Source organism: Cebus imitator, unplaced genomic scaffold (assembly GCF_001604975.1).
Source record: "Cebus imitator isolate Cc_AM_T3 unplaced genomic scaffold, Cebus_imitator-1.0 Scaffold206, whole genome shotgun sequence".
In the NCBI taxonomy this organism is placed as follows: Eukaryota; Metazoa; Chordata; class Mammalia; order Primates; family Cebidae; genus Cebus; species Cebus imitator.
Genome location: NW_016107521.1, coordinates 1459219 through 1474886, shown reverse-complemented (window position 1 = coordinate 1474886; position 15668 = coordinate 1459219). Strand labels below are relative to the sequence as shown.

At 41.6% G+C, this 15668-nt stretch overlaps 1 protein-coding gene and 1 pseudogene across 5 annotated transcripts in view; one reads left to right on the top strand and one right to left on the bottom strand.

The window, feature by feature from the left end:
• Positions 1–15668, bottom strand: part of GOLGA1 (golgin A1) — a 65658-nt gene that overhangs the window by 25764 nt on the left and 24226 nt on the right. For all 5 annotated transcript variants that reach the window (XM_037745631.1, XM_037745630.1, XM_017548340.2 and 2 more), the window contains 2 exons: positions 7948–8073; positions 5015–5110 (listed from right to left, as the gene is read on the bottom strand). In XM_037745631.1, coding sequence (XP_037601559.1) covers positions 5015–5110; positions 7948–8073 — 222 coding nt within the window. The remainder of the gene's footprint in view (positions 1–5014; positions 5111–7947; positions 8074–15668) is intronic.
• On the top strand, positions 13038–13856 carry LOC108317697 (annotated as a pseudogene).

Sequence of the window (15668 nt, the reverse complement as noted above, 5' to 3'; positions counted from 1 at the left end):
AAAAAAAAAAAAAAAAAAGGAAGAAAAATAGTAACAAAAGACAGAAATTTAAAAAGAAAATAAAAATTTGAGCAGATGAAACCAAAGGCAGTTCTTTAAAACGATTAATAAAATAGTTCAGGCGTTGGCAAACTTTTTATGTAAAAAGCCAATAAATACCATGGTTTTTGTCACTAGGCCATGGTAGCAAGAAAACAGTTATAAACAATATGTAAATGAGTAGGCATGTCTTCCAGCAACATTTAGCCCAAGGATCACACTTTCCACTATCCTGAAACAGCTCTGGCAAGACTGATCAAGAAAAAAAGAATATGCAAATTAACAAAATACAGAAAAAGGGAACACAGAGAGATTAAAAAAGAAAACACTAGTATATGTATATAGGCAAATATACTATTCTATGATAATACATCTTAAGATTATTACATAATAATAAATTGGAAAATCAAGATGAAATGGTTAAGTCTAGAAAAAAGAAAAGATGTCAAATTGGCGCAAAAAGAAAAAGGTTAGTCTAATAAGCAATGAAGATTGAAATTATAATCAAAGTTGTCCCTCCCTTCAAAAACCCAGGTCCAAATGGTTTTATACGTAAAAGTTGCCAAGTTTATATATGTATTACTTTTAAATAAATTGTATCTTAATATAAATTGTTTCAGAAAATACAAAAGCTACCCAGCTGTTTTAACAAGGCTAGTGTAGCATGATTCTACAACCGGCTAATTTCAAGCCCATTCAATTTTAAATATAGATGCAAAAACTCAAAATATTAACTAGCCAAATTCAAACATTTATTACAAAAATAATACATCAAGAGGTAGTTATCCCAGAAATGCAATGAAACAATGGTTCAACATCAGAAAATATATTAATGTAATTCACACTAATAGATGAAAGGAAAAATAATTTATATGTATGTATTTTTGAAACAAGGTCTCACTCTGTAGTCCAGGCTTGAGTACAGTGGCATGACCATGGCTCACCACAGCCTTGACTGCCTAGGCTTAAGTGATCCTTCCACTTCCTCCTCCTTAGTAGTTGGGACCATAGGTACATGCCACCAGCCCAGTTAATTTTTCTATTTTTTCTAGAGACAGGGTCTTATTGTGTTGCCCAGGCTGGTATGGAACACCTGAGCTCAAGCAATCCTCCCACCTTACCTCACAAAGTGCTGGAATTACAGATGTGAGCCACCATGGCTGGCCATGATTTTTTCAATTAGTGCAAGTAGAGCACATGACAGACTTCTAAAAATTTCTGATTAAAAAAAAAAAAAGAAAAAAGAAAACAGGCCAGGTGCAGTGGCTCACGCCTGTAATCCCAGCACTGTGAGAGGCCAAGGCAGGCGGATCATCTGAGGTCAGGAGTTCAAGACCAGCCTGGCCAACGTGGGGAAACCCCGTCTCTAGTAAAACTACAAAAATTAGCCGAACGTGGTCGCGTGCACCTGTAGTCCTAACTACTCGGGAGGCTGAGGCAGGAAAATCGCTTGAACCCGGGAGGCAAAGGTTGTAGTGACCTGAGATCATGTCACTCCACTCCAGCCTGGGTGACAGAGCAAGACTCCATCTCAAAAAAGAAAAACAAAAGCAGTCCGGGTGTGGTGGCTCAAGACTATAATTCCAGCCCTTTGGAAGGCCAAGATGGGCAGATACCTTGAGCTCAAGAGTTCAAGACTAGCCTGGGCAACATGGCCAAACCCCATCTCTACAAAAAAATATAAAAATTAGCCAGGCATGGTGGCACATGCCTGTAGTTCCAGCTACTTGGGAGGCTGAGGTGGGAGAATTGCTTGAGCACAGGAGGTCAAGGCTACAGTGAGCCATGATCGCACCACTGCACTCTGGCCTGGGTGACAGAGTAAGACCCTATTAAAAAAAAAACAAAACACCAAAACCAAAACCAAACCAAAACAAAAAACAGTAAAGATTAAATGCTAAAAACCTCTAAGATAATGAGGTGGGTGGGAAAATATATATTAAATAAATGGCACCGTGGCTCAAGCCTCTAATCCCAGTAGTTTGGACGGCTGAGGTGGGTGGATCACTTGAGGTCAGGAGTTCAAGACCCACCTGGCCAACACAGTAAAACCCCATCTCTACTAAAAACATAGAAATTAGGCAATCGTGGAGGCAGGCACCTGTTAACCCAGCTACTTCAGAGGGTGAGGTGGGAGAATCGCTTGAACTTGGGAGGCGGAGGTTGCAGTGAGCCAAGATCATGCCACTACACTCCAGTCTGGATGACAGAGTAACACTCTGTCTCAAATAAATAAACACATACATACATATATACATACCAAAACCCTGCAAATTTTATACCAAGTAACAAAACTTCAGGCACATTTCTTTTAAGACTGGGAACAAAACAAAGATTCCTACTACCCTATTATTGTTTCACTTAGTCTGGAGGCCCTTCAGTGCTATATGAACAGAAAATGGAGTAAGAGGTGGGAAGATTAGAAGAAATAAGATAATGTTGTCATTTTTCATGGACAATGATTACCTACCTAGGGGGAAAAAAATCACACAATAGTAGAGTAAAAAGTTCAGCAGGGGTGTGATATTCAAGATCAACTAAAAAAAAGGGTGCATTTCTCTAGAATAACCAGAAATAACAAATTAAAAATATGATTGAAAATAAGTGTAGGGCATGGTGACTCACACCTGTAGTCCCAGCACTTTGGGAGGCTGAGATGAGCAGATCACCTGAGGTCAGGAGTTTGAGACCAGCCTGGCCAACATGGTGAAACGCCGTCTCTACTAAAATACAAAAATTAGCTGGGCGTGGTGGCACATGCCTGTAATCCCAGCTACTCAGGAGGCTGAGACAGGAGAATTGCTTGAACCTGGGAGGCGGAGGTTGCAGTGAGCCGAGATTGGACCACTGCACTTCAGCCTGGTGGACAGAGGGAGACTATGTCTCCAAAAAATAAAAATTAAAAATAAATAAGGGCCAGGTGTGGTAACTCATAGCTGTAATCCTAGCACTTTGGGAGGCTGAGGCAGGTGGATCACCTGAGGCTAGAAGTTCCAGACTAGCCTCACCAACATGGTGATATCCCATCTCTACTAAATATATAAAAATTAGCTGAGTGTGGCGGCATATGCCTGTAATCCCAGCTACTTGGGAGGCTGAGGCAGGAGAATCACAGGAACCCAGGAGGCAGAGGCTGCAATGAGTCGAGACAGAGCCACTGCACTCCAACCTGGGCGACAGAGCAGGAGTCCATCTCAAAAACAAAAAGATTAAAAATAAGATACCCCTTGCCATGTATGTACCTATGCAACAGCCCTGCAAGATATGCACATGTACCCCAGAACCTAAAGTACAATTAAGAAAAAAAAAAAGATACTATCACAGTATCAACACAAACTCTAAAGTTTCTAGGAATTAACAACTTAGCCAAGAAAATAAGACATCTATTGAGAAAAATGTAAAATTTTAATAAAACACACAGAAAATAATCTGAACATTTACATTCTTGGAAGGAATGATTAATATAATCTTATAAAATGGACAATTCTTCCCAATTAGCATGTACATTTAATGCAATCCCAATAAAAATTCAAGTTGAATTTTTTTAGAAACTCAAAAACTTAAAAAACTTTAAAGGCCCACAAGTAAAGTCAACCTTCAAAAAAAATGAGAATTTTAGTATGGAAGCAGGTTGGTGTAAAAAGCAAAACAAAACAAAACAAAAAAAATAAAGGAAAATAAAAAAAGAGAATTTGTCTTATTGACAGTTGAGATATACTACAGTACTAAAAACATTGTAGTATTTACACAAGAGCAGACAATCAGATCAATGGATAGAGAGTGCAGAGAGAAACCCATGTGCAGACGGAAACAATATTTGATAAAGTTAGCAAGAAAAATCAATTCAGAAAGGACAGATTGTTTAGTAAATGATTTTGAGAAATATGAGAATTTCCGCATATTTAGATCCCTACCTAAGACCATACAGAAAGATAGTTTTTACATGAATTAGAGATCTATTATGTGAAGGATAAAATTATAAACTTAATAGGCAAAAAACAGTAGATCTCTGTGACTTAGGAGCAGGAATAGATTTCTTAAATGGCACTTCAAACTCCACAGGAAAAAAGTGATGAATCTGATTACATCAAACTTACAAATTTCTATTCAACAAAGGATACATGGACAGTTAACAGACTGATTCAGGATTAAAACTGACAAAGCATTAGGAAGAAGAATATACAATGAAATCCTACAAACGAAATAAGAAAGGACTGAAACCCCCAAAGAAAACAAGGGAAGGATATGAATTGGGCAATTCCAAAAGGAGACCCCAAAGAATTAACAGGCACATGAAGATAAGGCCAAACTCATTAATAACCATACCAATGCAAATTAAAGTAATGAAATACCACTCCACACTCACTAAACTGGCAAAAATTTTAAAGGCTTGGAAGTGTCAATGCTGGAAAAGAGAGGCATATATAGGAACCCTCATGCCTGCTGGAGAAGGAGAGCCAGGTGCAGGTTTGCTGGAACAATCTTGTTCTATAATACTTAGTCGCTTTAGGTTTTATGCGTGATCTGAGGTGGCAGGAAGGAGGAAGCAATCTGGAAGTCTACCATGTAGATAACTACAAACAAAGAAGTGGGTACAGAGTTGAGGCAGCTGAAAGTAACAGACGAGACACATCCATAGCTGTATCATTTACAAATATTAAAAACACATGCAAACAAAACAGTGCTACATATTTTAAGGCAACCCAACAATAAATGCATCTATATGACCACACTGGAGTGGTTTCCTGTGAGAGGGAGGCCAACAGGAATAAAAGGTTAGAAATAAACATAGAACTCAATCATGGTAATGTGTCAAGAATGAAGAAAATGACTAACTCATCCCTGTATAGGTAAGATCCTAAAATAATCCCTTCCAATGAAAAAGCTCTGACCAAGAAAATTCTCAGTCACACCATGTTGCCATTCAGCCAGGTTACCACCCAAATGTAAGAAATACCAGGAGTAAGATCAGTACCCGAGTCTCCAGGGCATTAATGGCCTTGGCCTGGCTGCTTCTGGCTGCCAAGAGCTGCTGTCTGGTATCCTCCAAATTCTGCTCAGCAAGTGTTTTCTGTAAGTTGAAAGAAAAGTAAATGAAGACTGTCATTCCTCAAATGAATAATTATTTACAGATTATCTACAACATACTATGATTTGTGCTAGGCACAAGAGACACTAATATGTTTTTAAAAACTCAGCTAATGGAGATATAATTCACATGTCATAAAGTACACACAGATAAATTTTAAATAGTCCTTTGACCTTGAAGCTGGAACAAAATACTAATTAAAAAATTACATAATAGAGCACAGTTAGTGTCCACAAAGAGGAAGCACAGGGTAGGAGATACCCTCTGCCATAGAGCAGGTGAGCGGCTTCTGAACTCAAAAGGTGGCTAGGGCTGGGGGAGCCTCACAGGCATGGGGATGACCAACAGCAATGTGAACAACCTACTACACTGAGGGAACTACAGCTCCTCAGAAGCCAAAATGATGATGGGTTTAGGTCAACAAACAAGACTAGAAAGATAGGCAAAAGGACCAGATCATGAGAGGCTTTGAATGCTGCAAAAATGAGTTAGAACTTGATTCTATAGAAGTTCTAGCCCAGGTGCGGTGGCTCACACCTGTAATAACAGCACTTTGGGAGGCCAAGGCAGGCAGATTACTTGAAGTCAGAAGTTTGAGACCAGCCTGGCTAACATGGTGAAACCCCATCTCTACTAAATATACAAAAAAAATTAGATTACAGGTACTGACCACCAAGTCCGGTGGTGGTAAATCTCAGCTACTCGGGGGGCTGAGGCAGAAGAATTGCTTGAACCCAGGAAGCTGAGGTTGCAGTGAGCTGAGACCGCACCACTGCACTCTAGCTTGGGTAACAGAGCGAGACTGTTTTTAAAAACGAAGAAAAAATGTAGAATTTCTAAACCCTGGCATTAGATTTGGCTGAGACAGTTGCTACTGAGATATTTGTTAATCTCAGCTAGTTGAATAGATTTGAGGCCTTACTCCAAGTCCAAGGAAATCAGAATTTCTGAGGGTAGGGCCAGAGATACATACTTTACTTGTTTATTTATTTATTATTTTTGAGACAGAATTTCACTAGTTGCCCAGGTTGGAATGCAGTGGTGCGATCTTGGCTCACTGCAACCTCTGCCTCCTGGGTTCAAGCAATTCTCCTGCCTTAGCCTCCTGAGTAGCTGGAATTACTGCACCTGTCACCATGCCCAGCTAATTTTTGCATTTTTAATAGAGGCGGGGTTTTGCCATGTTGGCCAGGCTGGTCTCGAATTCCCGACCTCAAGTGATCTGCCCACCTCAGCCTCCCAAAGTGCTGGGATTACAGGCATGAGCCACCACAACCGGCCTAGAGGTATATACTTTAAACAAACTTCCCAAGTAATTTCTATGAACATTAAATTTTGTAATAATGATGGCACAATAAGAATTATGATCATGTTAATAGCTGACATATACTGAGACCCTACTAAGTTCCAGTCATCATTCTAAGCACTTTGCATATTGTAACTTATTTAACCCTAACAATAATTCTGAGTTTAGTATTATAATAAAACCAATTTTATTGGGGAAGAAACAAACACGAAGAGATTAAACTACTTGCTGTAAGTCAGGGGTTCCTAACCCTCGGGCCACAGACAGGTACAGCTCTGTGGTCTGTTAGGAACCAGGCCGAACAGCAGGAGGTGAGCAGTGAATAAGCATTACCGCCTGACTCCACCTGTCAGATCAGAGGTAGCATTAGATTGTCACAGAAGCGTGAACCCTATTGTGAACTGCGCATGTGACGGATCCAGGTTGTGAGCTCCTTATGAGAATCTAAGGATGATGATGATCAGAGGAGGAACAGTTTCATTCTGAAACCACCTCTTCATCCGCCCCCACCCAACCCCATCTGTGGAAAAACTGTCTTCCACAAAACCGGTCCCTGGTGCCAAAAGGGTTGGGGACTGCTGCTCTAAGTCACAGCTAGTAAGTAGAAGAGGCAAAATACAAGCATGTGCAGTCTGATTCTAGAAATCAATTTACTCCCTAGAACACACATTACACTTACTGTAATCCATTGAAGGGAACTGTAGAAGATGTTTAAGACGGGGATACGGTCGGCAATGCTGATTAGGAGGATCAGTTTGGCAGTGAGCATGTAAGACTGTGTCAGAGGGTGAAGAAGGAGAGACTGATGCTGGGTAGGCCAGTCTGGAGACTTCTAACATAGACTAGGCTAGACTTGCTGGAAACCCTGAAGTCCAGCCAGTGGCAGTGGAGATGGAGATATTTAGTTGAAACTGACTGAAGACAGAGAGGGAGGGTCTAATCTAGGAGGAGCCCTGGGGCCTTGGCTGTCACCTTTGTCACAGCATGGCCAATCATTGGAACAGAAAGAGAAGGAAGAGCAGAATGTGTGCAGACAATTAGCTCTGCCTGATGAGAAAGTTCACTTGTGACACTGGGCAAAAGGCCAGTCTGCACAACGGCTTCCCTCGGGAAGGAGAGAATTCTGCCCAAGGTAATTCTTGCTCATACCAAGAAGCAGGTATAGCTATTTTCCTTGACCAGTGCAGAGTACAAAATGGTGGGAAGAGGGCAGTGCAGAAAGACATGGCAGCCCAAGTGATGGAAATCACTAGCTGTGGTGTACTGGTGATGAGATGCTATCTGTTTGTATGTATCTCTGAATACAGCTCTCTCTTTCCCTGAGAAAAGCATGCCATCCACAGGGGACATGAGGCTGTTCCTGATGTAAGCAGGACAAGCCAAAGTTGGAGACAGTTCTCTTGTTACCATGCTGTTTGCTGGCCCTACAGCTCTGAAATTCTAGGATTTGTGAAATCACCAGAATCAACCCTGCCTTTCCAACAGCAGCCAGAACAAAGAGAACAGAAGTTACCTCTTTCAGGAGTTCTTGAATGTGCTCTTCTCCTGATAAGTTCTGTTCTAGTCTTTTCTCCAAGGATGCAACCTTCTCTTGCAAATGTGTAATAATGTCTTCTTTCTCTTGAGTTTCAGCAGTGACCTGCAGGTGAAAGCAGAGATCACTTTATACTATAAGCCCTCTCTTCCTTCTTTCCTGCTTTCTTTGGGCCATCACATTTTCCTGCAATTCTGTCCTCAACTGTATCCTAGAAGAACATGCAGATAAGAGATCTTTTTTGAAAATGGGACACAGAAAATCCAAGATTAGAACCTAGCAAAACTCAGGCATCTAGCTCAGACCTAGCGCAGCAAGAAGCAAACACTCTTCCCAATTTAAACAACTTACAGTCTGGAACAAAGGCATTACCTACCTGGTAGAGGCAGCAGAATGAATGAAGCTCCTAGCCTGCCCTGCACTGACCTATGGAACAGTGCTCCTGAAAGCTGAGGGGCTGGATAAAGCAGTAACAGTGCTGATGCAGCTGCTTTAAGGCTGAAGAGAGAACTTCTGAAATAACGAGATTCACCTGGCTCACAGCACAGGTACCACAGCAGAGCTGAGGTACCTCTCACACCTTGGCTTCAGACCAACAGCTGCCCATTTTATTTCAGTCTATCTCTTTCACAATGATGGTAGTGGTGGTAGTGGCAGGTTGGGACTAACTTGGTTCCTTTTACTACTAATAATCTTCAACTGCTGCTTGTATTAGTCATTCTCACACTGCTATAAAGAATACTTGAGACTGGATAATTTATAAAGGAAAGAGGTTTATTGACTCACAGTTCCACATGGCTGGGAGGCATCGGGAAACTTACAAGCATGGCAGAAGGAGAAGGGGAAGCAAGGTACGTCTTACACAGTGGCAGGACACAGCGAGTGACGGGGGAAGTGCCATACTGTAAAACCATCAGCTCTCATGAGAACTCACTCACTATCACGAGAACAGCAAAGGAGAAATCTGCCTCCGTGATCTGATCATCTCCCACCAGGTCCCTCCGTTGACACGTGGGGATTACAATTTGAGATGAGATTTGGGTGGGGACAGAGAGCTTAACCAAATCACTGCTCAATTTCGAAGCAGAGGATCCAGGAAGCTTTGAATATACGAGTTCTTACATCCCTACTGAGGATGCCCATTATTACCCAGAAAAGGCTGGATGGCAACAAAATCTCATTGTGAAGACTTGTACCTCTTCACATATACTCTGCCACCTCAAATTCCCTCATCTTACACTTCTGTTGCTTCATCTCAAGCCATAAACTTTCATGTTCAGTTGTAACTTGGCCAATCTCTCCTGAGAATAAGATGCAGCAATCAGGGAGTAGGGTTTGGGGAAGAAGTATTTGCCATTCTGAATTCTCATAGGTAGACAACAGAGATAGAGGAGGGGAGGTCTGAAGACTAGGTTCCCCACAATTCGATAAACTTTTATCAAGCCTCAACTCTATCTGCTGTTTTCTGAGGATACAATCAGACATAATTCCAGCATGGAGGCTGATGGTGGAGAAAGACACACAACTAATTACAAAACAATACAATTGTGCTTCAACAGAGGGACACACAAGGTGCTATGAGATATCAGAGGCAGGAGGGATTAACTGGGAGAATCAGATCAGGCCTTGTGAATGGGCAAGTCTAGCTGAAAGAGGGTGGGAGAGGAACAAGGATTCTGCATAAAGGGCAGCACATGAAAAGAGGTAACAGACAAGTCCTGCAAGGATAGAGACTGGGTAAGGAGGAAAGAACGGCTGAACACAACTCCCAGGTCTGTGGCTCAGCCACCTGGGCGAATGGTAACTACGCAAGGCAGATAACACAGAAGAGAGAGTGAGTTTTATAGGAAAACAAAACAGTTTTGGTTATGTTGATCCATCTTTATGGGTTTCTTATTAATAATGTTAATAATAGCAATAGCAATAACTGTAATAGCATGGTATAGCAAGAGCAGCAGCAGCTGTAACAAGATTGCAGCAGCAATTGTGGAAAAGAATAACTGTTGATACAAGAGTTGGAGAACTAATATTACCTGATTTCAAGATTTACTCTAAAGTGACAATGATCAAGGCAGTGTGGTAAGAGCATAAGGACAGACATAGGGAACGGTGCAGGCACTTCCTATTATGTCAGTCCTTACGAACACTCTTTATCACATCCATTTACAAGGAAACTGAAGCTTAGGGACTAGCCCAAAGGCACATAGCTATTAGTAACAGATTAAAGATTTGAATCCAGGTCTTTTGGATTCAAAGCCCGCAGTTTTTCTTCTACACATCAATCTGAATTTAAGAGGTATATACATGGCCCTTTCCAGTTAAAACCAAAACACCACATCTTACACAGGTCACTGTGATAGGCAAAGTTAGGGAGAGAAAAAGAATCAGTGGCCAAGTTCCGTTTATGCCTCTTGTGCAACATATCGATATGCAACCTCCTGCAGGCTGGCTGATTTACTTCAGGCCCTCTATACCTCATGTGGACTACTGGAACAGCTACCAAGCAACATTCCCTGACACCAAACCTGCCCCTTTCCTAATAACCACCCTCTTCACCTACTGCCTACCAAGTCTGGGCCTCACAGTTACAGTCCTAGAATATGGACTGCGTCAATTCTGGGTGTGTGGTCACTTGATTCAGACAGACACGAGTCTGAATCCTGCCTCTGTCATTTACTCCAGCTGTATGATCTTAACAAATCATTTAGCCTTAGATCTCAGGTGCTCATTACTATCGTCTGTAAAACAGGAAAACAATGTCTAATCAAAGGGTAGTTGTGAGGCCTTGATGAGTCCCTATCTGTAAGGCACTTGAAAACTGAGCTCAGGGTAAATGCTCAGCTATTCTTGTTAAATATTCAGTAACGGTTATTTACAGCATTTCATGTTCACTATATACTCTATACAGCTGGCCCCTGCATACCTTCCCAGCCTCATCTATCAGTGTTTCCACTTCCTCTCTAAGCTCCAGCCACTAAGCTATCCTTTCAGTTCTCCCAATATGCCTTTTTTCCTTCATTATAAATGTTAACTATTGCGCTGAGACCGGTGGCTTATGCCTGTAATCCCAGCACTGTGAGAGGCCGAAGCAGGAGGCTTGCTTAAAGCCAAGAGATCAAAACCAGCCCAGGTTAACAAAAAAAGAACAGCCGAGTGTGGTGGCTCATGCCTGTAATCCCAGCATTTTGGGAGGCCGAGGCAGGCAGATCACTAGAGGTCAGCAGTTTGAGACCAGCCTGACCAACATGGAGAAACCCCGCCTCTACTAAAAATCAAAATTAGCTGGGCATGGTGGCACATGCCTGTAATCCCAGCTGCTCAGGAGGCTGAGGTAGGAGAATCACTTGATCTTAGGAGGTGGAGGTTATGGTGAGCCAAGATAGTGCCACTGGACTCCAGCCTGGGTAACAAAAGTGAAACTCTGTATTTAAAAAAAAACAAAAAAGGCCCGGCGTGGTGGCTCATGCCTGTAATCCATGCACTTTAGCAGTCTGAGTTGGGTGGATCACACATCAGCCTGACCAATATGGTGAAACCCCATCTCTACTAAAAATAAAAAAAATTGGCCAGGCGCGGTGGCTCACGCCTGTAATCCTAGCACTTTGGGAGGCCAAGGTGGGTGGATCGCCTGAGGTCAGAAGTTCAAGACCAGCTTGGCCATCACGGTGAAACCCCATTTAAAAAAATTTTTTTTTAAATTATCGAGGCATGGTGGCGCAAGCCTATAGTCCCAGCTACTCAGGAGGCTGAGAAGACAATCGCTTGAACTGGGGAAGCGGAGGTTGTGGTGAGCTGAGATCATGCCACTGCATTCCAGGCTAGGCAACAAGAACGAAACTCTGTCTCAAAAACAAAACAAAAAAAAAGGGCTGGGCGTGGTGGCTCACACCTGTAATCCCAGCACTTTGGGAGGCCAAGGTGGGCAGATCACGAGGTTAGGAGTTCAAGACCAGCCTGATCAATATGGTGAAACCCTGTCTCTACTAAAAATACAAAAATTAGCTGGGCATGGTGGCACACGCCTGTAGTCCCAGCTACTTGGGAGGCTGAGGCAGGAGAATCGCTTTAACCTGGGAGGTGGAGGTTGCAGTGAACCGAGATTGTACCACTGCACTCTAGGCTGGGTGATAGAGCGAGACTGTCTCAAAACAAACAAACAAACAACAACAAAAAAACTTATTTAAGAAAAAAAAAAAAAGCAAGGTGAATTCCATGAAAATATTGTTAAGTACAATACAGGTTAGGAAGAACATAAATTGGGAAGTGGAAAGATAATGGCTACAGTTGAGGAACTACTATCTAGCAGAGTAAAAAATGTGTTATTGTGAATACTGTGGGTTAAATTAAAGTGAAAAGAATTAAAGTCAAATTTTGTTCCCAAACTGACACACATCTGGTAAGAATAAACTAGAAAAAAATAGAAAATGCATAAATACTACTAGGACTGAAGATAGGCCAGAAACTAAAAAAAAGAATATAAGAAATACAATGCTAAAACATTAGATTTATAGCAAATGAACAATTATGTAGAAAAATATAAAGTAACACAACTTAGGAAGAAATACATAAATTTAGAATTACCATTAAAGAAATCTATTTGATAATTAAAAATCTTCACACAGTCAGGCACAGTGACTCATGCCTGTAATCCCAGCACTTTGTGGGGGCTGAGGCAGGAGAATCGCTTGTGCCCTGGAATTCAAGACCAGCCTGGGCAACATAACGAGACCTCGTCTCTTAAAAAAAAATTTTTTTTTAAATTAGCCAGTTGTGGTGGTATGAGCCTATAGTCCCAGATATGTGGAAGGCTGAGGTGGGAGGATCGTGTAAGCCCAGGAATTTGAGGCTGCAGTGAGCCATGATTGCACCACTGCACTCCAGCCTGGGTGACAGTGAGACCCTGTCTTTAAAAAAAAAAAAAAAAATTGAATTTTTGATATGTCCTTACTATATTACTATATAATTGAGAAAAAATAAATTATAGCTCCAGGTATCATATGAATGTTTTTCAGGAACACAATGTTGAGCATAAAAAGCAAGTTTAGAAAAATACCTACAGAGGCGGGAAGCCGGAGTCTTGGGTGTCATGTACTACAAATTTAGCGGCTTCATGCGGAAGTTGGCGGGAGCATGGGCTTCGGAGGCCTATAGCCCACAGGGAGTAAAGCCTGCGGTTCCCATAGAAGCACCTCCTATCATATTTGCCACACCAACTAAACTGACCTTCGATTCTACAGTGTATGATTATGCTGAGAAAAACAGAGTTCCAGAGCTGCAGAAGTTTTTCCAGAAAGCTGATGGTGTGCCATCTACCTGAAACGAGGCCTGCTTGGCCAAATGCTTTACCGGACCACCATGACCCTGACTGTGGAAGGGACCATCTACTGCCTGATTGCCCTCTACATGGCTGCACAGCCCAAAAAATGAGTTAGGCTGCAGAGGACAGGTTTGCTTTTTTTGGCATAAACCCTTTGAATTTCCTTTTTCATTGTTAATTTTTTTTTTTTAACTTGGATGGCTTAACATTTTTTAAAAATGCGAGAAAAATAGGAAGATACGAAGACAATATTTTGGTTTATGAAATGCATATGGCTTGTCAGAGCTCATTCCACAGTTAAAGCCATTGTTTAAAGAAACGGTGCTGTGCTCTGTGTTTGTGCTCCTGATTTCCCTGGAGGTTCTGGGTGAAAGTTGCACACTGACTCATGAATGTCAGTCTGTGCCTCAGGGACTTGAGGTTGCATTTTTTGAGCACGGGATGCAGAAGCCTTTCTGGATTTGGATGTGACTGTGGAAAGAATACAGAAGCCAAGGCCATATGCATAAAATGAGGAGTTGGAGTTAGTAGTCACCTCAGGGATTTTTTCCATTTTGCAGTAAGAAGTTAAAAGAAATTATTTGTGGGGGCCGGGCGCGATGGCTCAAGCCTGTAATCCCAGCACCTCGGGAGGCCGAGGCGGGTGGATCACAAGGTCAAGAGATTGAGACCATCCTGGTCAACATGGTGAAACCCCGTCTCTACTAAAAATACAAAACATTAGCTGGGCATGGTGGCACGTGCCTGTAATCCCAGCTACTCAGGAGGTTGAGGCAGGAGAATTGCCTGAACCCAGGAGGTGGAGGTTGCGGTGAGCCAAGATCACGCCATTGCACTCCAGCCTGGGTAACAAGAGCGAAACTCTGTCTCAAAAAAAAAAAAGAAAAAAGAAATTATTTGTAACCTGCCTCTGTTCATTGGGCAGTTCATTTCAAAGGGTTATTTGCCTCGTCTCCTGTCTTCAGTGAAATCTTATGTGTAATTGTGTGTATTTATTCCACCATGGGAACAGAGAACACCTGCTTAGCGTTGCACTTTAGACTGGTGTCTTTTATTAATACAGCTTTGCCGCAAATTCTCCTTTATCTTTTAAAAATGTTATAGCTTTAAATTATGACTTATTTTGACTGTGGAATAAATACATGAATTAAAAAAAAAAAGGAAAAATACCTACAGAATGACTTCATTTACATAACATTAACAAGCATGGGAAACTAAAGAAGATATTGTTTAGGGATAAAACTGGCAAAATTATAATGCAAAGCAGTCAATGCAGCAATCTCTGGATAGTACTTACTTCCAAAGGAAAAAGGAATGGGATGGAATAGTGAAGGGCACAGAGGAAACCTCAAATATAAACACACTGTTCTTTTTCTTAAACTGAGGGATGGCCCAGAGGGCTCATTGCCTTGTTATACTTTCTATCATACTCATATTTTATAAATGTGATATTTACTCAATAAAGACAAGTAAAAAACGAATTCCAAATTTACAATCTTCACGCAATACCAGCCCTTCTGTTGCTCAAGCCAGAAGCCCATAAATCACTCCTAATAATACAGACTTTTCTCTTGCTCTCCATCCATATCTGTTACATTAGTAAGTCTGTCCATCTCTTCAATATTTCTTAAACTTTTCTACCCACTATTATGTTCACCACCACTCTTGTCAAAGCCTCCATCATCTTATGGTTGAACAACTGCAAAAGCTTCCTAAGTGGAAGACCCTCTCAGTCTCCTAATGGTCAGAGTCATCTGTTATTCTCCCTTATTCTGTATGTCACTGGCTTTCTTCTAGTTCCTTGAATGTGCTAATTCTTTTATTTGCCTCAGAGTTTTGTTCATGTTGTTCCCTGCTTGAAATCTCTCCCATCATCCCTTTCTCTCCAGCCTGAGCACTGCATCAAGTGTTACTTCCTTAAGTGTTCTACGACTCCAAGACTGGATCTGATCTGATGTTTTTTAATAGGATCCCACAACATCTTACAGTTTTCTTTCAGAACATTCATCACACTTAGTAATTATATATGTGGTTACTGATTAATGTCTGACTTACCCTCTAGACTGTAAGCACCACAAAGGCAAAAACAGTATCCATTTTGCTCACCATAATATTTCAAACACCCGTCACAGAGGCCAGCACATAGTAAGGCTCAACTAATATTTTCAGAATAAATGAAGAAGCTTACTGTGACAACAGTCTGGACTTCCCTGAGCCCCATTTTTCCAATTATAAAAACAACAGATGGGCCGGGCGCGGTGGCTCAAGCCTGTAATCCCAGCACTTTGGGAGGCCGAGGCGGGTGGATCACGAGGTCAAAAGATCGAGACCATCCTGGTCAACATGGTGAAACCCCATCTCTACTAAAAATACAAAAAATTAG